Source organism: Mytilus edulis, chromosome 2 (assembly GCF_963676685.1).
Source record: "Mytilus edulis chromosome 2, xbMytEdul2.2, whole genome shotgun sequence".
NCBI lineage: Eukaryota > Metazoa > Mollusca > Bivalvia > Mytilida > Mytilidae > Mytilus > Mytilus edulis.
In genome coordinates this window covers 33,373,169-33,400,357 of record NC_092345.1, presented here as the reverse complement: position 1 = coordinate 33,400,357, position 27,189 = coordinate 33,373,169, and the positions used below count along the sequence as shown (strand labels likewise).

Sequence of the window (27,189 nt, the reverse complement as noted above, 5' to 3'; positions counted from 1 at the left end):
TAAAAACTTTTAAAAGTTAAAATAAAACTTTGATAATAAACATACTTGACATATATATATACATTTTAAATGTGTGTATTGTTATGCGTTTACATTTCTACATTGGCTAGAGGTATAGAGGGAGGGTTGAGATCTCACAAACATGTTTAACCCCGCCACATATTTGCGCCTGTCCCAAGTCAAGAGCCTCTGGCCTTTTTTAGTCTTGTAATATTTCAATTTTAGTTTCTTGTGTACAATTTGGAAATTAGTATGGCGTTCATTATCACTGAACTAGTATATATTTGTTTAGGGGCCAGCGGAAGGTTGCCTCCGGGTGCGGGAATTTCTCGCTACATTGAAGACCTGTTGGGGACCTTCTGCTGGGTTTTTTTTTTCTATGGTCGGGTTGTTGTCTCTTTGACACATTCCCCATTTCAATTCTCAATTTTATTTTTGGAAAGTATTTGCTGTTTTTATAATGAAAATTAATTAAAAATATGTATCTTATTTTATTATTGTTTTTTCTTCAATTTGTTTTATCCTTTAGATTGTATTTTATCTTGTGTTGTTTTTGGGTTTTTTCTTTATTAATTTATTAATCCTTAAGGATGTTCGCTACTCTGTTTAAAAATAACAAGCTTTTTAAATGACTGTTACGAATTGAAAGTATATAAATATAGAAACATAAAAAGCAGAAACAAATGGAGGGTCCGTGGGCTTGTTTTCGAGAGATTAAACCATTTGGTGGGAAATAATTCTCTTCTAGATTTTTATTATATTTAACATTGGCACCTTTTTTGTTTCACAAACTGTGAAAAATATAATATATAGTTTTCATAGTATTCGAAGGTGCCAATGTTAAATATATTAAAAATCTATATTGCGATAAATAAATTTTGCCCACTATTAAATCCCTACTTTTCTTTTTATAATTTTATTACATAACGTGTAAAAAGACATATTTCAAAGTCTTATGAAATCCTGGGAAGTTACCTTGACTAAACCATGACCATCTTAACTAAACCAAGGAGGTTATAACCTCCTTGACTAAACTATGACAAAATCACAGAACTAAACGATACTCGATACGATGACGTTACTATCCCTATCCCCATGATGTAACTTTCTTTTTCGTTTTACAGATACACTTGATTCTGTTCAAGGGATGTTATAATCGATTTCAGAATCGTTTGATTTATAGTTGGACATACAAAATTCCTGTTTGTCAGCTGAAGTAATTCCAGACGCAATCCATCGAGTTTTTTTTTAATATTAAACATATTTTTCATTGCAGAAAATATTTTTGGCATGAAGTGTGTACATATTTCCGATTTCTTATTTTTTTCGATTCGCACTTTCCAGATACTGAAAATACTAAATCAATATAGAAATATACTGTAAGTGTACATTAAATGGACATATCGTGATAATCAAAAACCAATTATTTTTGTTAGTTACCTTTTTGAACTTTAACTATTTATGTAGAACATCCGGATCTTTTGTGGATTTAAATCCTCCTTTCCAATTATTCGGCTGATTAATATAGGATACATTATTCAACAACACCCTCTATATTATTTTTACAGGACAACTTGACATGGAACAACATCTGCTGTACCGTATTATTGTTCTTGTTTTATTAATTGCTGGATTTGTTCTATGTTTCTTGTCTTTGATACTACCTTATTGGATAAGGTTTAACACGGATTTCGTCTCTGGTTATCAAGGATTATTCTTTACATGCATCTACAATCATGGCGGTAGTGTTCCTTGTAGCAATATTATGGACTCCAAATTGAACGTATACGGTAAGCATGCTTTTTATTTATTTATTACTGAAAATTGAGCTTTCAACTTCCCATCAGTGACTGCAAGAACTCTCTGATTGGTATCTTGTAATTCAGCTTTGAACTTCCCATCAGTGACTGCAAGAACTCTCTGATTTGTATTTTGTAATTCATTTTTGAACTTCCCATCAGTGACTGTAAGAACTCAATGATTTGTATTTTGTAATTCATCTTTGAACTTCCCATCAGTGACTGTAAGAACTCTCTGATTGGTATTACCTCCCATCAGTGACTTCAAGAACTCTCTGATCGGTATTTTGAACCTTCAAGTTGTATCTTTTTGTAAGTTGTATGATTTTTTTATTTGATTTTTTATCTTACGTGGCAAGTCCTTTGCAAATGATTTTGTTTGTACTTATGTTCTGTTGTTGATGTCACTGCTGGTGGACGTTTCGTCCCCGAGAGTATCACCAGCCCAGAAGTCAGCACTTCGGTTTTGACATGAATATCAATTATATGGTCATTTTTATAAATTTCCTGTTTACAAAACTTTGAATTTTTCGAAAAACTAAGGATGTTCTTACCCCCAGGAGTAGATTACCGAAGCCGTATTTGGAACTGCTTTTTGGAATTTTGGGTCCTCAATGTTCTTCAACTTTGTATTTGGTATGCTTTTTAACTGTTTTGATATGAGCGTCACTGATGAGTCTTATGTAGACGAAACGCGCGTCTGTCGTATTAAATTCTAATCCTGGTACCTTTGATAACTAATTACATTACTCTAATGTCGGATAAGGATTGAGCACCAATGAACACATAATTTTCCTCCGTTATTTTTTGAGTATGTCCCCAGCCAGACGCTTGGTATTGATAACAAATGTCCTTGGTTGCTGTCTGCCGTATTGGTTTGTAATTGTTGTTTGAAAAAAAAACCAACTTAAGTGTAAATTGTATCGTAAGTCTTAAATATTCCTTAACAATTCAACTAAATATTTTTATATTAAGAATGATTTTACACTTATTTTTTTTTGTGAAAAGGACTACTGGTCATTTGTTGGATTCTTGGATTGATTTACATAGATATAAGATAAGTGCAAATGAGACAGCTCTCCATCCAAGTCACAATTTGTAAAAGTAAACCATTATAGGTCAAAGTACGTTTTTCAACAAGGAGCATTGGCTCACACAGAGCAGCAAAGCTATAAAGGGCTCCAAATATGACTAGGGTTAATCACATGGAGTCGTTTAGGAGCCTTTATATCTGAATATAGGCTTTATGTTTTGCTAATTATTGAAGGCAGTTTAGCGACCTGCAATTTTCCAAATTTCTTTTCAGTTGGTCTCTGGTGGAAAGTTGTCTCAATGGCAACCATTCACATCTCTATATGAATTTATATATAAATATATATTTGATATTGCTATAATTTTCACGACACTTAATCGAACGCGGTCTCATTTCATGAATACTATTGACGGCTAGCTTCACGAATATTCACGCCGGCTGGCTTCACACAAGTTCGTAAATTCGTAATATGTTTGTTTTTTTATAGTGATTACGTCTATGTACAAAATGTATGTAACGTTCGTCATAAATATCAATTGGAGAATTTCCATCACTAAGATGTTATATTTTTTTTCTCATTACAAATTTTATAGCTTTTGGAATTTTGGATCCTCAATGCTCTTCACCTTTGTATTTATTTGGCCTTTTAACTATTTTGATCTGAGCGTCACTGATGAGTCTAATGTAGACGAAACGCGCGTCTGGCGTATAAAATTGTAATCCTGGTACTTTTGATAACTATTTACACCACTGGGTCGATGCCACTGCTGGTGGACGTTTCATCCCCGAGGGTATCACCAGCCCAGTTGTCAGCACTTCGATGTTGACATGAATATCAATTATATGGTCATTTTTATAAATTTTCTGCTTAGAAATCTTTGAATTTTTCGAAAAACTAAGGATTTTCTTACCCCAGGAGTATATAACTTTAGCCGTGTTTGGCACGCCTTTTTGGAATTTTGGATCCTCAATGCTCTTCAACTTTGTATTTATTTGGCTTTTTAACTATTTTGATCTGAACGTCACTGATGAGTCTTATGTAGATGAAACGCGCGTCTGGCGTATAAAGTTATAATCCTGGTACTGTTGATAACTATTATAGACAAGAAAATACAAGACATTTTGTATGTTACCTATTCTTCCTTGAATGCCGACAAAAAATATTACAATAGATGGTTATATAATAACAATTATATACTAGGTATTTTTATGAGTATTTTTAAACTGTTAAATTAAGAATTAAAGTTGATAAGATTTGCAAATTTTATCAGTTTTTGATTAGAAAAAAAGAAGACTTGTTTTGAAAAGACTTAGTGATATTATATCTATGTTTGTCACGTTCGTCATCAAGTTAAATGCAGAATTTCCAGCACAAGGATGTTAAAAAAAATACATATGATAATATCATTAAAACATTGTGTAGAAGAAAAGATATTTTGTATGTTACCGTTGAGTGTCGACAAAATAACAATGGATGGTTAACAATTATATAGGTGTTTTTATGAGTATTTTTTAAACTGTTAAATTAGGAATTAAACTTATTTTATCACTTTTTGATTTGAAAAAATAGAAGATTTTAGGGTTAAAATGATTGTGAAATTTAAAGAAATAAAGGAAATGAAAACATTTATTATTTTACTTTTTTTTTATTGAAAAAAACACAGATATTTATGGAATGGAAAAGTTCAGGAACATAATATATATAAGAAATATTAATTTAAAAGACATTTTAGTAATAACTAAAAAAGGATATAAGAGATTTATTTAATTCATATAATTTTAAATATTAAATAGTTAATAGGATTTCAATTGAATAATTTATTTGAACTTTATATATCAACAGACATATTAAAGTAAATGTGATAACGTCACTTAAGGAGGCTCGCGGGTACAAAAATTTCAGCAAAGAATTAAACATTATTTTTTTTCATAACAAATTTTCTATATTGCACTACAAGTTATTACTTTATGATATGATACAAAAATTAACCCAAGAAATCGATTCGGGTTGGCCTCAGATGACTTTTTAAATGTTTATATCATTGAAAAAGCTCAAAATTATCTCCCTTTGGTACAACAATGCTATATTTTGGCATTAGAATTGAAATATTTTTTTTACTCATCGGTGACCTATACTTTTATAATTGTTTTTAAATAAGCTAAACATAAACTAAATAATTGTTAAATTTAAGCGATTTCTGTAATTAAGTCCTTTTTTTATTTGGATATTTAATTTACTTATTTTCTCCTATTAGTTCAACAGAGGGAAAAAAACGCATTTACAAAACTGTATGCTTCTTTCATATGCAGACTGTGAGCGTAAATGATCGGTGACCACGATTTATTTTATTTTTCTACCAGGTATAAGATAAAGTTCATTTATAAAAGAAAGAAAAATAGCGAAATTTGAAATAAATTTTTTTTTTTTTTATTTAGAATCAAAAAATGTGTACTAGTATTATTACTAAGAAAATATCCTAAACATATCGAACAAAATTAATAAACATAGTAATCTAAGACCTTATACAAAGAATTAACGAAATTCGACTATGCAATCAATCGGAGTTTTACGTTTCCGCATTTTGGCATTACGTTTCCGCATAAAGATTTGTTTATACAAATAAAACAGTACATGTAGCACAGTTTACGTATTTGTCAAACAGGAAATCTTGTAGTCAACTGACTTTATGGAGTCTAACCTTATAATCTCTTCTCTACCATACTTGACAAACTGTTCGGATTTCGGATATGAATTCAATTTGTTCGTGGTCTTTTTTACGAACTATTGCTATTGCTGATGAAGACCGAATTTTGATGTAAGTTGTTGTTTGGATCTTCTGCAAAACGTCCATAAATATAAATATATATATATATATATACTTGGGTAACATGCATATAACTGGAACTAAAATCAGAATGAACCACTTGTCGGTTCCTTTGGCTCCTGTGTTGGGGGTAAAGGCCCATATTTGCGGTGGAAACTTATGCCTCGTTCACACGTACATTTAATTCGAATAGAATTCGAATCGAATGCGAATCGAATTCGCTAATCGCGTTCACACACCCTTCTGTTTTAATTCGAATTTATTCGAATTGGCTAATTCGAATTAACCAATTCGCATTAGATTTACGTTTTTCTTAATACGAATTAAAAGTTAACGTCGTAATAGGACAGTAAAGCAAATTTAACGCGCATTGCAATTCGAATTAGAATTGACGTTAGGACGTAAAACGTTTCGAATGATAATTAAACTAATTCGTGTGAACTCAGCACTAGATTCAGCGGCAACGTTCTTTTCTAGGATGTAGTCTTATGTATCAGTATTACCATTTTTTACAAATGAAATACAGGTAAACATGTGGAAAGGTAGTATCTATCTATTTTGGAAAAGTACTGCACGAAAATGCGGAAATGTGAAACTGGAATTCTGCTAAAAAGGCGGAAACGTAATACGCCCCAATCAATATAGGAGATATTACATTACACAGAACTATAGAAAAATTGAAAAACAAATTCAAAGTCCAAAGAGGCTATTGAAGTCCTGGCAATACGTAGATGTGGACTTTGTGATGCAACACTTTTCAAAGTTTCATTTTGAGAGAATCCAACTTAACAAATATGAATTAGATGTTCCTTATCTCTTTAATTAGTATAATTGTTTTGATAAGTATGCATTTTTGATGTGATGATGGTGTCTTCATCAAATTCCATTATATAATATTACCTATTCCTTGAATGTCAACAAAAATATTACAATCGGCAATTTATTTTCCGGAAATTGGCATTAATTTTCCGAAAAACAACAACATTTCCGTGAAAAAAGTCTACGTTTCCGGAAATATATAGCTTAAATTTCCGGACAAATAGTAACGATTCCGTAAAATTAAGTTATTACTTTCCGAGAAAATAATTAAGAAATTATACCTGTTGAACGAAAGCAAAGTCACCGATTTCAAGTTCTTATTTTGTACAACGAGGTCCATCTTCTGCTGTTCATATTTTCGTACGGCTGCGTTAAAGGACCGTTCAGGTACCATTTAGGTATTGAACTTAATTCTCGATTCAAAACTAAATGCTTGTAGAAAAGGTAAAAACACATACTTCGGGGTATATCGCATTGAAAGGAGTAATATCAAGAGCAACTAATCCGTCTGTATTAGTTAAATTATACAAAACTGTACTCTTACCAAGCGTTTGTTATGGCTGCGAAACATGGAGTAACCTCAAATTTGTGATATAACGACGCTAAATTGTTTTCAGCACTTCATTGTCAAACACATTTTAGCTTCAACAACTTCTTCCAGATCTGATATGTGCGAGAGTATATTGGAATTCTACCGATTATGAGTTTTATTCACAAGAGAAAACTATTCTTTTTTCAAAAACTGTGTATGTTAGATAACAATTAGCTTTCAAAATAAACTCATCATAGATACCAGGACTAAATTTAGTATATATATATATATACGCCAGACGCGCGTTTCGTCTACAAAAGACTCATCAGTGACGCTCGAATCCAAAAAAATTTAAAAAGGCCAAATAAAGTACAAAATTGAAGAGCATTGAGGACCAAAATTCCTAAAAGTTTTGCCAAATACAGCTAAGGTAATCTATGCCTGAGGTAGAAAAGCCTTAGTATTTCAAATAATTCAAAAATTTGTAAACAGTAAATTTATAAATATAACCATATCAATGACAATTCATGTCAGCAAGTAAAAAAGATTTTTTTTGGTTCGACTATTTTCATTCCTCACAGAACCTCACCGCCGTCACTATGGATACATTTCTGATGTTCTTAACATTCTAAGAACATATGAACTAACTCAATATCTTACTGAATATATCGATACTGGTAGTTTCCCATCAAAAAGTCAATAGAAATCGATTGTTCACAAAAAAGTTAATGAACAACAGTCAGTTAACTGGTTTAACCGTTTTGCGTTAGATGACAATTTTATACGTTTTAGAAATACCCACAAAGCAGTTTCTATGACAAACTTCTGGAAAAAACACACAATCATTTGTAGACATACGAAATTCATATTTTATTACAAAACTGTTAGCTGATATACCAAATTCATCAGGAAATAATAGCGACGCATGCGAAAATGACTTTAATGATCATGTCTATGTACATGTATGTTGTTCCTGCATTTGCACTAGAGAGCGGCGCGATTTGTGGTTGGATATGATCATGAATAGGACTAGAATAACACGAATATAATGCCTATCAATGTTAAAACTACAATAAAGTATAGGTTGCATCAATTATTTCGATTCTGAATACGAAAATTAAGGTAATCTTTATGTCGGATAAGTATAAGGTGTAACACCACTAATTCGGGCCCAGCCAGAAAGCACATACCAGAAAGTAGTACATATTTAACACAAAATAGTTCCTACGCATGAGTGTAACTTTCGAAATATGTAGAATATTTAGTTTTTTTTGTATCAAATGAAAGCTGAAGGACTGGTGATCATTGTAGAACACTTTTTGACTTTTAATTTTGAATATTAAAAAAACTGCACCAAATTTTAAAAAGAGGGTTCATTTTGTCTGTTTGTCAGATCTGAAGTACCTGTTTTGGAACATCCGAAGTTCCGAGAACCAGTTCTGTCTTATATGCCATTAAAGGTATGTTGATTTTTTCGGTACAAGACACCATAAAGTGTTGCTTTGAATTGAAATGATTGCTACTTTATTTGAAACAAAAGAGGTGTGTCTGCTTGAAACGGAGGAATTTAAAGCAATGGGGGACCATGAATTAGTGGTGTACTCCGTAAGTGTAAAAGCGTTTGTGTAGGCTCTTCCATGAACCTCCCTTTTTTTTGTAAAATGCACTGTGATTTTTCAGGAGGAGGAGTTTGAACAGCCAGCATGAACGGTTGTTGTATCTAGGTCAAATATGTCAATTTCGGAATGCAACACATAACAGTCATAATAAATGAATTAGTTACATCATAAGCACCATTTAAGGGGGGACTCCCGGGTATAATTTTTTTTCTTCTAATATAGGATTTCGCTATATTTTTTTATAAATGAACTGTATCCTAATATACTTAATAGAAAAATGAAATAAAAAAGTGGGGTCACCGTTCATTTAAACTCACAGTCTGCCTCCGGAAGAAGCATACATTTTTATTAATGTCTTTTTTTCTGTTGAACTAATAGAAGAAATAGAGGTAATATCGAAATGAAAAAATAACCTAATTACAGAAATCGCTTAAATTTTATAATTATTTAGTTTATGTACTGACAGCTTATTTGAAAACAATAATAAAAAATAAAGGTCACCGATGAGGTAAAAAAAGATCTTTAATATTTAATGCCATAAAAAAATGGCTTTTTTTGGCAAAGGGAGATAGTTTGGAGCTTTTTCAATGACATAAACATATCAAACGTCATCTGGGCCAAACCGAATCGATTTTTTGGGTTGATTTTTGTACTAAATCACAAAGTAATAACTAATAGTGTAATAAATAAAATTTGTAATGAAAAAATAAAGGTTTATTTTTTTGGCAGAATTGTTTGTACCCGCGAGCCTTCTTAAGAGTTTGAAAGTGCTTTCAGGTTAGGGAAATGTATTAAATGCATGATAATTTGATAAAATTCATTATTCTGAAGAAGTCAATATACGCATGTGCAAACAAATTTTATTAGATTTAGAGCGTGGGTTTGTTCACGAAGCGTTTGAAGAACGTCATATCATAATTTGTTATTGATTACAAGATTCAGGATTTAATAGGTTTTTTTTAACTTTTTTATTGTTGAAGGCCATACGGTTGCCTATAATTGCTTGCATACTACCTAGTTGCTATGATACTTACACTTTTATTATGTTTGAATGTTATTCACTTGCATACATTGCCCTTGATTTAAAATTTTATATTGCGTTTTCTTTTCATGGTAAATGCATTTCCCACATTAAAATGTTTGATGATGATTTTGACATATCTAATTTGAACTGACACATCGACCTAGTAGTGAAATACCATTTAAGTTCGATGAAAATGTTATTCGTTATGCTTAGTCAAATTAAATCCATAAACAACTTCAATAATAGATCATGATATTTTGTAGGTGACAAATATATATTAGTTATTACACGACAAGTAATATAGTTTATAACAAAAGGCAGCCAGCCATAAGAGTGATATTATCACACATTTATTAGAAGAACGTGACTTTTAAAAACACATTTTGGAAGTTCAAATCACGTGGTTTGATGCTGTCACCAGCATATACAGAAAGTTATAAAACAAAGGGCTGTAATCTGGCTGATTACTATATGTCAAAAATACAATACAAAGAGGGCCAATGCAGAAATCCACTGAATCTCCTTTAACGTTTTTATATATTGTGAAACATACATTCGAATTCATTTCTGTTTGTTGGTATAATTCAGTACTATATTCAATGTCAAAATTATTAAATAACGTAAAGTAAATAACTTTCCTGGTCCATGATATAAACAACATTGGACAACATTTTGATATTAAGCTTTTGAATAATTCATGCTGTGCTGAAAAATCCAAGTAAATGCCACATTCTTACTGTTCATGTCCCAAATAAGGGCCCTGTTTTTCCGTGGTTGTCGTTTGTTGTTTTGTGGTACATATTTGTTTTCGTTTATTATTTTGAACATAAACGAGGCAGTATATTGACTACGGTTTTGTAAAGTGGGTTTATGGATTTTTTATCATGAATTATTACACGACAATCCTTCTTTATTTTCCTTTATTCAATTATAATGATTTGATATAATGTTCAACTAGTGATTTCGAAACAAACCAATGCAGTTTAAATACAATTATGAATAAAAATTAGTTGATCATGTCAAATCATGTCAACAGGAACACATAAACACGGAATGCAAGAAGGCATGTTCATGTGTTTGTATGAGCCAACACCATAACAAAGAATGTCAGAAGACATGTTCACGTGTTTGTATGAACCAACACCATAACAAAGAATGTCAGAAGACATGTTCACGTGTTTGTATGAACCAACATCATAACACGGAATGTCAGAAGACATGTCCATGTGTATGTATGACCCAACACCATAACAAAGAATGCAAGAAGGCATGTTCATGTGTATTATGTATGACCCAACACCATAACACAGAATGTCAGAAGACATGTTCATGTGTTTGTATGACCCAACACCATAACAAAGAATGCAAGAAGGCATGTTCATGTGTATGTATGAGTCAACACCATAACACAGAATGTCAGAAGACATGTTCATGTGTATGTATGACCCAACACCATAACACAGAATGTCAGAAGACATGTTCATGTGTATATGAGTCAACACCATAACAAAGAGTGTCAGAAGACATGTTCATGTGTATGTATGACCCAACACCATAACAAAGAATGCAAGAAGGCATGTGCATGTGTATGTATGAGCCAACACCATAACACAGAGTGTCAGAAGACATGTTCATGTGTATGTATGAGTCAACACCATAACAAAGAATGCAAGAAGGCATGTTCATGTGTATGTATGAGTCAACACCATAACAAAGAATGCCAGAAGACATGTTCATGTGTTTATATGAACCAACATCATTACACAGAATACAACAAGATCTGTTCATGTTTTTATATGAACCAAAACCATAACATGGAATACCAAAAGACTTGTTCATGTGTTTATATAAAATGTCAAGTTATAACTATCCCGTTTCTAAAAATAATAATTTAACAACCTTTTTTAAGATTTACCATTCCATCCTGACAACAAAAATATCACTCAACCGCGATCAATAGAAAAATAAAAGTTTCAGAAATGATTGTATACCAAAATAAAAAGAACATAAGAAATCCTTTTTGAAAATCGATGAAAAAAAGAAAAAAAATACAACAACAAAAAATATACTACACAATATATTAAAGTAAAGTTCATAACCCTGTTGACATTGAATTCTTTATGTTTATAATGCTTATTATATATTAATGTAATGGCTTGTTTTATTTGAAGTCGTAGTAATGCGTAATAGGTAAATTAATAAAATATCATTACTTAAGAAAGAAAGTAATGTCGACCGTGCTATCCTGTCACATAAAAGAAAGGTTTTCAAACTTCTCTTATAATGAGCAAATTCAAAACATGACACAGTTTTTATTGAAGTTGAATCTTCAGTAGGGCAATCGTATTTCTTGTATAATTCTTCCTTGTGCAAAAACACTGAGGCATAAGTATATCAACTGCAATAATTACGGCTATAAAATTAACGAGTATTATTACTTATTTTCTTATTCGTGCCCTCAAACGCAAATAAAGTATTTATGAACAAAAACTCAAACACATATCTATGGGAAACAGCTCGCCTAGACGAGTGCAGCAAAGTTTTATTATAATTTATTCAACTGTCCTCAATCACTTTGCCAGCACACTAAGACCGCTGCAGCATACATGTCTAACAAACATATCTACAATGAGAAAACATGAAATAGAATCTTTCATATCACAAAACCATAATTTCGTAATGTTCTTTTTAACATCTGCAGAAAAAGCATAATGCATTTACAATATTATAAGCTTATACAAAACATGTACACACGGGGGAGAGGGTGGGAGGGGGGGGGGGAAACTTCACTGCACTAAGACTGAGCTTCGAATGGTCAAGCTATGAAAATGTATTTTCAATGTTAACTTTTACCGCGACTGACCAGTCCGTGCTATCATACAAAGAACTTTAAACTCTTAACTTTATTAAGGTGACTTATTGTTATGCTAAAATAATTTAAATATTATTGTAAACATAAACACATGTTTCCAATATAACAACAAACGCATGTGCTATCGATAGTTAATAAATACATTACGTTTAAAACTTGAACTATATATAACAATTCAAAACATCAAACAAAATAGAATCAGAACAACAAATATACTACACTATTTAAATGCATGAGCCTGCTGATATTTAAATTTATTCTGCAATTTGGTGTTCTACTATATAGATACAGCCCTATAGATATCGCTATGCTGTTTCTGTATACAGATTTATTTAAGTTGAATCTTCAGTAGGGCAATCATATTTCTTGTACGTTTCTAGCTTATGAATAAACATTGAAGCATTAAGTATACTTATTGCAACAATTACGCCTGTAATAAAATGTGTAACAAAAACAACCATGTCAATTTCAGCATGCATGTTTACTAATTGTCAAATATGGACAAAAATGAAATGAACCTGATTGTAAATAACATGTGTGACTTATTTTTGAATTCTGCTAGGGCAACATTTGGGGTAACCAAAACTAGCGGGTTAAAGAAATATAATAACAAACCTGTAAAATTGGATAAAGAATAGTTTGATTATGATTGTAAATTTGCTCGCCAAAATTATCGTAAACTCAAAAGAAAATTTAAGAACATTAGTTCTGAAGAAAATCGTCAAATTATGAAATCTTCGGAGAAACAATACAAAAAAACTTTAGATAAAGCAATAATTGCTCATAGAAAAAAAATTGCGAAAAAAATACACACATTGAGATCCAATAACTCAAAAGAGTATTGGAAATTACTTAACAGTAGAAAATAGAGAGCCCAACCTGACATCCCTATCAACAAATTATTCGATTTTTCAAAAATCTGAACGCCGCCCAAGAAATTGAAGAAAATACAAATATTCTAACTCTAAATCGGAATGATGTCTAAACAGAAGAATTTCTACAAGACGAAATTCTTAAGGGGATCAAAAACCTGAAAAATGATAAAGCACTTGGTGATGATCCTATTATAAATGAATATATCAAGTCTACAGCTAGTTTATTCATTGAATTTTACGAAAAATTATTTAACATTATATTTCGCACTGGTATTATACCTGACAGTTGGCTACTTGGTTACATTAAGCCTGTTTATAAAAATAAAGGTAACAAGTTGGACCCCAAAAATTTTAGACCAATTACCATTTTGAGTTGTATGGGGAAACTTTTCACCGCAATTTTATGCGAGAGACTAAATCTTTTCTCTGAAGAATTCATGATTTTAAACGAAAATCAATGTGGTTTTAGAAAGGGTTATTCAACAACCGATAATTTATTTGTGATTCATACATTGTTTGAAATTTTAAACTATTTTGTGCATTCGTCGATTTCGAAAAGGCTTTTGACACGATATGGCGAGATGCACTGTGCTTCAAAATGCTTTTAAACAATATGAATGGATGTATGTATAATGTAATTGTAAATATGTATCAAGGTACAAAGTCATGTATTTCATATAACAATGCCTTATCTGATTTCTTCCCATGTAGTAACGGTGTTAGACAAGGCGAAAATTTATCGCCTTTTCTTTTTTCTTTATTTTTAAATGATCTTGATTCTTTTTTGCAAAATTGTAACCAGGAGGGCCTAAAATCAGTGTCAAAAGAGCTTGAGGAAAAACTTGACATTTTTTTAAAACTTTTTATCATTTTGTACGCTGATGATACTGTTTTGATGGCCGAATCAGAAACTGAACTCCAAAAACTTTTAGATTGTTTCCAAGATTACACAGATGTATGGAAGCTAAAAGGAGACGACCATCATGTGATTTTCAATTTTTATTTAATGGCAAAAAACTGGATATTGTTGATGAATTTAACTACTTAGGAATAGTTCTAACAAGAACAGGCAACATTAATAAAACAAAACAGTTTAATGTAGAAAAAGCTACCAAGGCTCTGTACGAAGTGTTAAGACTAGGTCGACTACATAATCTTTCTATATGTAGTCAGCTGGATTTATTTGATAAAATAGTAAAGCCAATACTACTGTATGGTTGTGAAGTATGGGGTATTGGCAATAACGACATGAATGAAAGGGTTCATCTAAAATTTTGTAAATTGTTATTAAGTCTGAATACATCTACACCCTCTTATATGATTTATGGGGAGCTTGGGAGATATCCTATAGACTTGGACATAAAAATTAGATTGATTTCATTTTGGGGGAAATTAAACTCTGGTAAAAAGACAAAACTATCATATATTTTATGTAAATTGTGTTATCACATGTCTATTAATGACAATGTGAATTTTTCATGGTTAAACAGAATAAAGACTATTCTGAACGAATGTGGTATCCCAAATGTATGGGAAACGCAATCTTTTATAAATTGTAAGTGGTTAGGTTCATTCGTCAAACTTAGACTTAAAGATCAGTATGAACAAGTCTGGCATTCTTTACTTGAAAACTCGCCAAAAGCATTAAATTACAGACTTTTTAAAGATTGTTTTGGAAAAGAAGGTTATTTTGAAATTCATGGGAACAAATTGTCTATTGATTTGTGTAGATTAAGGACCACAAATCACAAGCTCCCTGTTAGTCCAGTCGAATTGTGAAACAATTGCTCAGATTGTGGTAAAAGCATCAAACTTTGCAGAGTGTTAGTTGAGGTAATAACTAACATTTTTAGCTATGGACCCAATTCCGAAAATCAAAATGGCGGCTCTGGGCGGCCATTTTGAAATCATGTCCAAACAAATAATAAAAATAATTCGAAAAAATATGAAAAATATGTTTCTTAACATAACTTTCGTATTTCTTATGAGAAAGAATATCAACTGAGGACTATTGAAGTATTTAGTGGCCATCTTGAATGGTGGCCATTTTGGAAACGTAAATTTCCAATATATCATTATTCTCTATCCTAAATTGTTTTTTGAATTAATACTAAGTTTTATTTGCAATTACAACTAGTTTTGCAAACAATTTTATTTTTTACTGTTAATATAGGATATATTCACCAAGTGCTCAAATAAGCCATGCGTATATAAATAAAGGGAACAGTAGTATACCGCTGTTCAAAACTCATAAATCCATGGACATAGTTTTACAAATAAATGTATGTAAAGAAATACGTAAATTCTTTTAATTGCAGTTAAGCATATAGGGCTTAGTTACTTTTTTACCACCAAAAAATGTGTATATACAATATGAGTTATGACCACTGTATGTTGAAAAGGAAAACTGCTATTAAAATCAATGCAGCTGAAAAAAATAATAAAAAAGTAGACTTGAAAGAATTCCTTAACGCGAAGAGAGGACACGTGAGGATTGACAATGGCAGTCAAATACAAAAAGAGCAGACATAGTCATTTGAGCTTGTAATCAGTAATTTGTTGTAAGCATACAACTGTTTTAAGTTGATGAAGGCCATGTTATGGGAGAGTAACAAGGCAAAAGATATTAATCCTTTCAAGGCAAATCTTAATATCAAAATATCTTTTGTCAGGAAAACGAAAAAAGTCTATATTGAGATGAGTCATGGATTGAAAAAAAACAGTAAAATAACCAATCTCAGTTGTGATGAATCAACAAGAACAATAACTGCAGGGTATTTTGTTTTTCTTTTTTTCTTTATTTCTGATGAGGTATCTGACTTTCATTCATTATGCAGCATCGACAATTATGATCGACAAAAGTGTTCGTTACTGTCACTTGAACTACTAACCATTGTTCTTTTCGCCAGACTCAGTGCTGGAGTTTTATATTTCAGGAGCAGATATTAACATACTAAATAATTGTTGAAACTGCACGATAAGACAATTAGACAGAATTCGAGACACAGAAAGAAAGTCAAGAACCTGTAATCCATGGAATGAGCCTCGACAAAATGATAGAAAACAGTGACGACTCCAGTTTGGAATGGTTTTAATATTTGAAATTGATGATGTCTGTAAATTGTACTGTAAATTTTCTTAGTAAATATGAGTTGTCATGAAAGAAATGATTAATACAACACTTCTAAAAATTGAAAACTAGCTGCCATAGATGATATGCAAGCACACATGAATGGTTGCGTCTTTTTCTGGATTATCAACGAATATGTTGGGGAAGTTCTGAAGCAGGCCATGTCTTTTAGTCGAAATGGTGAAGACCTCTTCATAGTCTAAGTAACTAGAATAGTTTGAAGAGTTAGGCTTGCCACTATAAAAAGGTTTACAGGGACATTCAATGTAGGCTTTCAAAATGAATTACTTCCACAATCGTTGAGACATCTTTCTCTCTATCTGAGGACTGATAAGTTGCAGTTGTATCCTTTCGACTACGAGTTGCACAAATGATTTATTATAGCTGAGAAATGATAAGTTTGTCTGCCACTAAACGATATAACTAGACTGTGTCACGGTGTTTAGCTATCATGTATCATTCTTACTGAGGAATCTTATGTCTGTTGAACTGGATCGTGTCAACAGCGTTTACCGAGTGTCCCTGTAAAGCTAATTTTAGTATCGTCACGGATAACTCTGTTGAAAATCAAGAAAACTAATTTATATTGCTTATATGCTTAAGCTTGCTATGGCAGCTACATTCCAATTTTGTTAACAGCGTTGTATCAGTTCTTTCTTCCAGGCGTTAACTGTACAATTTAGCGTGATCTGCAAGCTTGGAGAGTAGTTACTAGTATATACCTCTTTCAGACCGTGTGCCATCAATGTATTTTATTATTTTGGAAAGAACAGCTCCAAGGATAAAATATTCCTGGCTTTCTTTCTGTGTCTTGTACTCTCTGGTTTGCCATGTTGTCAAGTTTGATCAATCATCAAGCAGAATATTATTGAGTTGACATCTTCAGATCTTACTTTAGCTATGAGGAATATGTCTTGTAGTCCAGGTGCACAGTCATGCCCTATTTTTGTCGATTTGAAAATGACGATGTATCATGGAGATCTTCTGATATCACCACAGAAAAAATGCACTGCAGTCATTGATTTTGTTGATCCAGTATCACCTTACAGTGTCTGGTTACTAATTGTTTTCTTTCAATTGGCAACTTATCTAGTATGTTTTCCCTTTTATTGATGAAATATTCTGAGAACTAAACATTTGTTTGGCATGATTTGTGCCGTTATGCCGAGTGATTATGGAGTGCTTCTGCAGTTCCATTGCCCTCATTCAACTGTTTCGAATTGAGCGAAAGGAAAAGCATTTCAAAACCCAACATCTTAATATGTTTGCACCAAAAGAGTGATTGCCAGCTCAAATGTCTATGTCTGTTCCGTTTGTATCTGCTTGGCATTGCAAACCCTCACATGTCCTCTCTTGCCATTTCACACATTCTCTCAGTCTGATCGCCCATAATGTTCTTCTGATATCTAGCCTCGGGGTTTTCGAAATATACAATTTTGATCTTTTCCAACAAAAACTTTCGTTCATAAATTATATCATATATACGTAATTTCTGTTTTAAAAACTTATTTAGGCGAACATGTATTAGAGTAACAGAAATTCTGATACTGATATCTTTATTTTGTAAACATATGGATGCCTTATCTGACTTCTTTGTGAATATCAAATATAGATTATTAAAAAATGTATGAATGCAAACAGTGAATTAATAATATGAGCGAATAATGATATATTGGAAAATGATGTTTTCAAAATGGCCATCATTCAAGATGGCTACTCCCCCCAAAAAATCAATATATATGAAGTTCTCAGATGACAGGCTTTGTCATCGGTGATGAATATACCATAAGGGTATATTAGAACTTCCCGCAGTAAGCGCTCAACTTATACATGGTATAAGTCAAAGTGAACACGGTTACTAAGGAAATGCAAATGTGTAAAGGCAGTATTAAGTAGTACTACGATATGTAAATGTGGATGACGATGTGATCGAATTTGTTAGACAGAGTGTGGTTTGGCAAAACATGAACATTTCATTTATTGGTAGATATTTTAAACGTCAATTGAAATATTTGAGTAATTGATGTTCTTTTAACATTACTTGCATGATATGAAAATCATTATGTCTGCAATTAAGGGTTTTGAAAGTTGGTTTAAATGAACAATATCGACAAAACGAATTATCCTATAATCAGACAATTATTATAAACGACAGGTATACACATATTTTCTTGCTTTATTTGTACTTGTTAAATAAAATTCTCCTGTTATTATATTGTATGTTGAAAAAGCGGTGAAACGAATATTGCTTTTAGAGTAAAAGTTCATTTTATGATCCTCATCGTGGTCCGCGTTTTAATGCTGTTATACCCAATACGAAACAGAAGAATAACTCAGAGAGGGGGGTATGCTCACTTTTTTCCTGTTTATATAGCTCAAACAAATACATTTGTATATCTTCGACAATGCTTGTTTTTTTTATTATTTTTATCTAAAAATGACTTCATATTTTGGCTAAAAAATCTAGATTTTTCAAGATGGCCGCCAATCAATATGGGTAATATTTCCAAAACTTTTGTTCAACAAGACAATTAAAATCAGCACTGTTGTTCTATTAACCAGGTTTCATGTCAATATCTTCTCTAATATCATTTTCATGAATTTTTTTTATTAATCTACAGAGATCAAACAGCCGCCATTTTAAAATGGCCGCCTCGTCCACAAATTTCGACTTATAGAGTGGGTTCATAGCTTCAAATGTTGTCCATGACATATACTACTACTATTCCAAATTTCATGCTTTTACCACAATCTGAGCAATTTTGTCAAAAATCTGCACTAATCGACTGGACTATATTGAACAGGGTAGATGGAACAATATAGTTAGAAACCATAGAATTTGTCTTCTATTTAATAAAAATGATATTGGTGATGAAATGCATTATATATTAGAATGTAAATACTTTGAAGAAAACAGGAAACATTGTATGTCAAATTATTATTTAAAAAATGAAAATATTGTCAAATACAATCAGATTATGTCTTCAAAAAACAAATCAGAATTGATTAAACTATGTAAATTCATAAAGATTATTAACACAGGTGTATGTGCTCCTGGCTGAAATGGACTTCATATATTGTATTAGCAACTATTTTGTTTGTTCTGTCTTGTTGTAAATATTGTACATAATTCATTGTCTTCTCTATACCTATGTAATATGGTTTATTGAGAATAAAGATAAAGAATTTGAAGCGTAGGACAACTCGTACACTCCTGTTTCAAAATGGATAATGTTTTGTTATTTGTTTTTACTGTTGAAATTAATTGTTAGGTTAAAATAGATAATTATTAACATCGATCGATGTATTATTGTTGACCATTCGGGTCTCAGGGAATTTCAAATCGAAAACAAATGAAAGTGTTTTTGCGTCTTTCAAAGCACAAATAATTTACAGAATTAGTTGCAGGATAAAGACAAAAACTGTTAAGTGTCTTTAAATATCAGCTGCTTTTGTACGAGGTTAGGAAACAAGGTGTACATGCGATTTGACCATGAGGCCCGTGTAGTAATACGATACAGTAATCACACATTCTGCTGAAGACGGGTTTGCAAAAAAAGAATCTCGAATGGTCAACAATAATACATCGCTCAAGGTGAATAATTATCTATTACTATTTTCAACAGTAAAATCAAATAACAAAACATTGTCCAATTTGAAACAGGAGTGTACGAATTGTCCTACGCTTCAGACTCGACATTCACTAAACATGCATGCTGAAATTGACATGGCTGTTTTTGTTACACAATCATACACATTCAAGTTTTGAAAAAGATAGTTGTCATCGTAGAAAAGACTGCTGTTCATGTGTGTATGTTATCAGTAAATTGGTGTGATTCTTATTGCTCTAAAGAAATGTTTGAAAACAAACAGAACGTATAAAAGTTATCGCAATTGATATGTCGTTGGAATGCAACTGCAATACACATTCCGATGTCACGCAGGTTTATATAATACTCAGTCCGGCAGTGGGCGGAGCTTTAAACCGATATCTGTATAGTATACAGATACAGCATAGCGATATCTGTAGTGCTGTATAAGTTTTATAGAACAACCAATTGCAGGATAAACAAATATATGGTCGGTATTGTTTGAAATCTTTGCGATACGTCTGAGCGAATAAAAAGATTGCTTCAAATGTAGGTGATGTTATGCCTACACTGTTCTACTGTTATATGAAAAGTAAAATACCGAAAATACCAAACTCAGAGGAAAATTCAAAATGGAAAAAATCAAACTCAAAATCAAAAGCTCAAACACATCAAACGAATTGACAACAACTGTCATAATCCTGACTTGGTACAGGAATTTTCTTATTTTGAAAATGGGGGATTACACCTATATAATATATATATATATGAAGACTATTACTCCATAACTTTATGATAAGCAAATTTCAAATATGACACAGATTATTTAAGTTGAATCTTCAGTAGGGCAATCATATTTCTTGTACATTTCTTGCTTATGAATAAACATTGAAGCATTAAGTATACGTATTGCAACAATTACGCATGTAATAAAAATACACATTATTGCAACATTTAAAAATTAAACCATCAATTGAAAAAGAAAATAACTCTATCCCTAAACCTAACCCTAACACTTATTTCTATAAAAGTACGACACAATACAGGAAAACATTCAATTGGTGAAAATGTTGAAAAATGGATACCCCTTTACTGTTGGAAAGTTTTCACCTCAGCTTGGGATCATAATGTTTGTCTTATAAATTACTGTCCCAAACTCCTCACTTTACTTTTTGATCTGAGCGTCACTGATGAGTCTTATGTAGACGAAACGCTCGTATGGCGTTCTAAACTATAATCCTGGTACCTTTGATAACTATTTCAGGATTTGTTTTGACTATAGTTATTTATATTTCGTTTGCAGCAACATGTGTGTTATTTTATATAATTTTAAAAACAATGTATCTGTTTAATTGAAAAATATCTAAATGTGATAATTTGCAATCTCTCTAGTAATACCAATATTCAGTTATATTTTCTGTTCACTGTTTATATCATGAAGTTTGACAGATGCCCTCATGCGGAAGATTAATCATGATTTCCATGCTGTATTTCAAAATTACACATTTAACTCTGCATACAGGTATACTTTTGAAAATATCCATCAAAAACAATTTTCCGTTTTTGATCAGCCGTATCTTGAACGAGATATTATTCTAGTTATCTCCCTTTGGTCGGTCGACAATTTGGACCTGTTCAATTGACACACGACCGGCTAACTAGCAATGTTCGATGACAATAGTCATAGCATGTTTAATTCATATATCATTTAAACACATACAAAATAAATTGACTAAAGAAAGTAGTGTAGCCTGTTTGCAAGATTATGCTTAGTGGCAAATTATAAATATACACTATACACAATCATTTTTGGACTGTTAATCTATTAACAATAATAGCATATATGTACTGTCTGAAAGTGTTGAGAAAAATACGTTAGATTCTTAGTTTGATTATGATAATCAGAAAAATGTTTATTCAGTTGCATAAAAAAGTAAAAACACAAAAATACAGAACTACATTCAAAATGGAAGTCCCGAATCAAATGGCAAAATCAAATGATAAAACAGACCAAACGAATAGACAACTGTCATATTCCTGACCTGGTACAGGCGTTCTGTTGAATGCGATAGAAAAAAATCAAAGATTAAGTAATAACATTATTTGTAAACATTATGTTTTATAATGTTATAAATACCAGGCAAAAGATTTACGACTTGAAAAATCGAGAATAATCTAAGATAGACACATTCATAAACATGTAACTGTAAGGAAACTGGAAACAAGTGTTATTGAAAACTAGATCAAAATGAAGACATCTACAACAAACTTTGTATTCGGTGCTAAAACACAAAGATTGTATGTAATGAAGAACATGATCATATATTTTTATACATTTCAGGGAGTTACAAGATTCCGCAAGTGTTTATGAGCATCGGGTTTTCTTTCTACTTCATTTGTGTTGTCTTGGCCTCTTTGACATTCTTCTGGACACGTGACCTGAAAAAAATAAGAGGAATCAAGTTTGCTGCTGCATCATTTGATTTTCTAACAGGTAATGTAAAAGATTTAATATCACCGAATCATGGTACGTCACATCCGGTTTCATACGAAAAATTATCAAAATTAAAAATATTCCTTTGAATTTGACAGTTGTAGGAAATACATCCTGCATTTTATTGAATATTTATAAATCATAAACATTATACTGTGGGTTGATTCAAAGCACCATTCCTTTTATATTTGTTGTTTCTATAAAATATTTTGAAAGTTTGAGATGACATGGTAACTAAAGCATATATTGGTTTACCTTTTTGTAAAATTGTTATTTGGATTGCGAGTTGTCTCATTGGCACTCACACCACATCTTCCTATATCTATAAACAGGGAAATAGAGCTTATCATCTTTCTATTTGTTAACTTGTAGTACTGTATATAGTTATCAAAGGTACCAGGATTATAATTTCATACGCCGCCAGACGCATATTTCGTCTTCTCAAGACTCATCAGTGACGCTAAGATCAAAATAATTATTAAGCCAAACAAGTACAAAGTGGAAGAGCATTGAGGACCCAAAATTCCAAAAAGTTATGCCAAATACGGCTAAGGTACTAATATATTCCTGGGATAAGAAAATCCTTAGTTTATTACAGTGTATGCAATGGGATGTTATTTGAAATGTATACTGCAGCATTGGAAAGGGAAAAAAACTTAACCCATGCTGAGAAGTTCTATATTTGAAACAAAGATAAATTTTGCACAAAGTTTTGAAACATATCAGTTTGGCAATGCATGATAGGTAAAAACAATTATGGTGGTACATTGTTAATCTTCTTCGATTAATGGATATTTTGGCGTATGCTACCAATAATCCTTACTTAGTTTGCTTTGATAATTTTTTTTATGACGATTTAAGGTTTATTCATATAGAAAAAGACTTATATATCGACATGTGATAATTAAGTCTTTATTTTTTTTATTGACGTAATTATTTAATAGCAATATTTATATGATTAATATCAACATAGTAGCAGTACAATATCAATCACGTTCGACAAAATAAAAAAAAATTGGACAATATAATCCCAACTTGATCTAATATAGATCAACTGGTAGTTCTCGACATTCCAACCCAAAACAAAAGATAAAATCTTAATCGTAGTTTGCTTTGTAAATTCAAAAGAGAATTATTTCCTTGATTCGCAATCCTCATGGTAATGCCATTAAAAATATAATGTCTAGTACGTACTATACAATTAAAATGTTGTCGAAAGCGCCGTGTTATTGAAATGTTGCATCCGGGAAATGTGAATAAATTGATGTGTGTGTAAAAAGTAGATTATAAGTATATACTTTTTGAGATAGAATGCCAAACAAAATTTAACTTTGTTTTTTAAAAAATAACATAGAATTATTCCGATCACCAGGTGTGTGTGTGAGAATGTGTTTAATTATTGTTTATTAATTCCAAGCTATTTTATTACAATTTTCATATTTTTGTTTACAGCGATTTGCTTGGTAGTCGCTGTTGTTGTATTCCACAACTATCATGACAAAGAAACAGAAACTATAACTTATGGATGGTATATTGCAGTTATAAGTCTTGGTTGTGTAACTTTAGCCTGTCCATGTTATATTGTTGATGGTTGTCATACTATCAAACAAAAAGACGAAAAAGTTTCGACAACAAATACAGCTCCCTGTCCTACTGCTCTCACTGTCTATCAAAGACAGAAATTATTAGATGGCTTTAATAATCCCTGTCCTACTGCCCTCACTGTCTATCAAAGACAGAAATTAATAGATGGCTTCAATGATCAAATGTCAAAACAGCAAAGCCAGTTACCAGAACCACTTGGATTAAAAGGTAAATTTGCTGTCTTATATGGCGTAACAACCTTAGAACTCCTTCCACCAAGACCAATAACAACTGATGACAGCGATGATGATACTTATAAATTAAAGCCAATGAAAACTTTAAAACAACCAATGGTTGTTCCACCGTCTTCTGAGTATAGCTTTAAAACGATATATGACTATGATTACAATGAAGAAAACTTTGTTCATCCACCTCCGAAAATTGTCAGTTCAGATCCTCCTCTTAAAGACATTTTACGCAGAAACTTACAAACTCATTCCGGTTATGAAAGTGATGTATCCAGACAATCTAGTTGTTATAGTTTAGAGAGTGGCCAGATTGATGATAGTGACCTTGAAATTTATTTGCTCACAAAAGGTTCTAGGTCAAATAAGGGAAGCGATGAAGATCGTCCTCCAAGTCGTGAAGCATTCGGTAAAAGGAAAATTAAAACAAAACATAAAGTTACTTCACGAATTGTTGACGGAAAAAACGTTACAGATATCGCACATGAAGGATTACCCACTATACATATCATTGGTCCAGACAGAGAGTCAAGTGACTATAAAGAACCCAATCCTTTAGGGTCATCAAGTGCACTACCAAGAGAAGATGAAGTACTATTACCATCTGAAGCTGAAAATGATGACGACACATATTACAAGGCTAATAAGAAATCAGCATCTACACGTTTGAGCAGACGTTATAAACAAGAACATGACAATGAGGCTTATGCAAAGTCAGACGATGAAATTTACAGAGAAAGATATGGTGCACGTTCTCCATACACGGGAAAGAAAGATGTACATCGAGAAAGTGGGGAGTATGATGACAAACCACAGAAATCTCGAAAAAAATCTAGTAAGAGCAAGAAACATCGCAGTGGAAAAAAACGTAGGGAAGGAGAAAGTCCAATGTCTCTCAAAGATGTAAATACAACAAAAGAAGACAAATCGAACGAAGCAACCGCAAAAGGGGATGATGTATATAATAAAGTCGTTGAAGTAAGTACAGGACTACCAAAAGAAAATACAAATTATTCTGACCAGACAGTAGATCGCTCTAGTAAGCGCATAGACCAAAGCGAAAATCGGCATGTCGAAAAATCTGTAGAACAGACCTTTGAAAAAGAGAAGTACGACAAAAATGATGCAGACAGCACAACAACCTATGATCAACTGTATGACGATGAAGGAAACAAAATCACCTACAACCAAAAAACCGACAAAAAAACGAAGAAACGCCATTCAAGTAAAAGGAAGCATACTAAACCCTATGTCGGTACCAATCTTTCATATGACAAGGTTGACACAGATTTGGACAACGGTGGTTGTGATCATTCAGCTCAGATACAGCAAGATGAAACATACGCATTGGTAGAACAAATACTGAAAATCCCAATAAATGAGGAAAACGACGAAACAAAGTTATAAAGACTTGCAATATATATATCAGAAAAAAATAGATGATCTTATATTCCTATATTATATTTTATCTATGTAAATAATGCACAACAGTTAGAATAAGATTTTTTTTTATCCCTGATATATATCAATTTGATTTGTTTAATGTCTTGACTAAACATTAGAATGGACAACAAGTAAAAAATATATAGATATATATTCAATGCATTTATCAAGCGAAAAGAGGATAAACAAATTTTGTTTTTTATGAGTAAACACTACAAAACTCATTAGTACAAATGCAAAAAAAAAACCTTTTAACCTGAAACAATTTTCTTGCACTGTTTAAAAATCAACAAACTTAAAATATATATAATGTACATAGCATGTGTTAAGTGTCTCATAAGTCAAAATTATGACTTGGTATTGATTGTTTTATTGAATACTGTGATATGTAAATATTTGTCAATCAATATGTGACACTATAATAAAATAAATATTTATTTTATTTATTTATATCTTTATTCGACTACACAAATCGTATAGTTGTTATATCAGATAATTATAAATGATAATTTTGATGGTAAGCTTCTCTTACGTGTATTTTTTTTAAATGTTATTGAGTAATGTTAACGCGACTATGATACGATATCGATACTCGATATTTTTAAATGACAAAGTAAAATATGAAGAAAAAATGATAAAAATTAAAGGTCCAGGTCAAAGGACAAGGTACGATAAGCATTAGAGAACGGCCCCCTAATTTCGTTCAAATTAAAAGTGACTTGCCATTAATTATAATACATTATTCTTAAAGTTTAAAACCTATGTTTTTGTTAACATCAATAGATTTTTCAACTTCCGTTGATATTATTCATGCTCTGTTGCTGTAAAGACCTCAATATTCGCGAAAAGGGCAGAAAAATGGCAGTTTCCAAAACTTTTTCTGCATTTTAAACTATGAGCGTACCTACGACCCACGATCATATTTATACCAGACATTCCTTGAACATTAATGTTGATGTAGTTCAAATATTTTAGTGGGTCTTAAGTACGCTCATAGTTAAAAATTCAAAAAAGTGACAAAAAATCGTCGTTGTTTTCATTGAATCATCGAAATTTTTAACCGAACTGCGGTTAATCAGGCGTTTTAATTCATTTATTATATTTATAAAATTGTACAATGAATGAATAAAAGGGTGCATACTTTAAGAATCCATCTTATATGAATCCGCGCTTAAACATACACATCCACCCAAAAGAAATAACTTTTGCAACATTTATAAAAATAAGAAGATGTGGTATGAGTGCCAATGATACTACTCTCCTTTCAGGACACAACATGTAAAAAGTAAACAATTATAGGTCAAA

The 27,189-nt window shown here is 31.7% G+C and overlaps 1 protein-coding gene across 1 annotated transcript; it reads left to right on the top strand.

The window, feature by feature from the left end:
* Positions 1-1,541: 1,541 nt before the first annotated feature.
* LOC139512034 (ankyrin repeat domain-containing protein 12-like) lies at positions 1,542-26,280 on the top strand. The gene is made up of 3 exons (XM_071299345.1): positions 1,542-1,790; positions 22,460-22,612; positions 24,065-26,280. The coding sequence occupies exons 1-3, from the start codon at positions 1,580-1,582 to the stop codon at positions 25,846-25,848; spliced, it is 2,148 nt and encodes a 715-aa protein (XP_071155446.1). The 5' UTR covers positions 1,542-1,579; the 3' UTR covers positions 25,849-26,280.
* Positions 26,281-27,189: the final 909 nt, after the last annotated feature.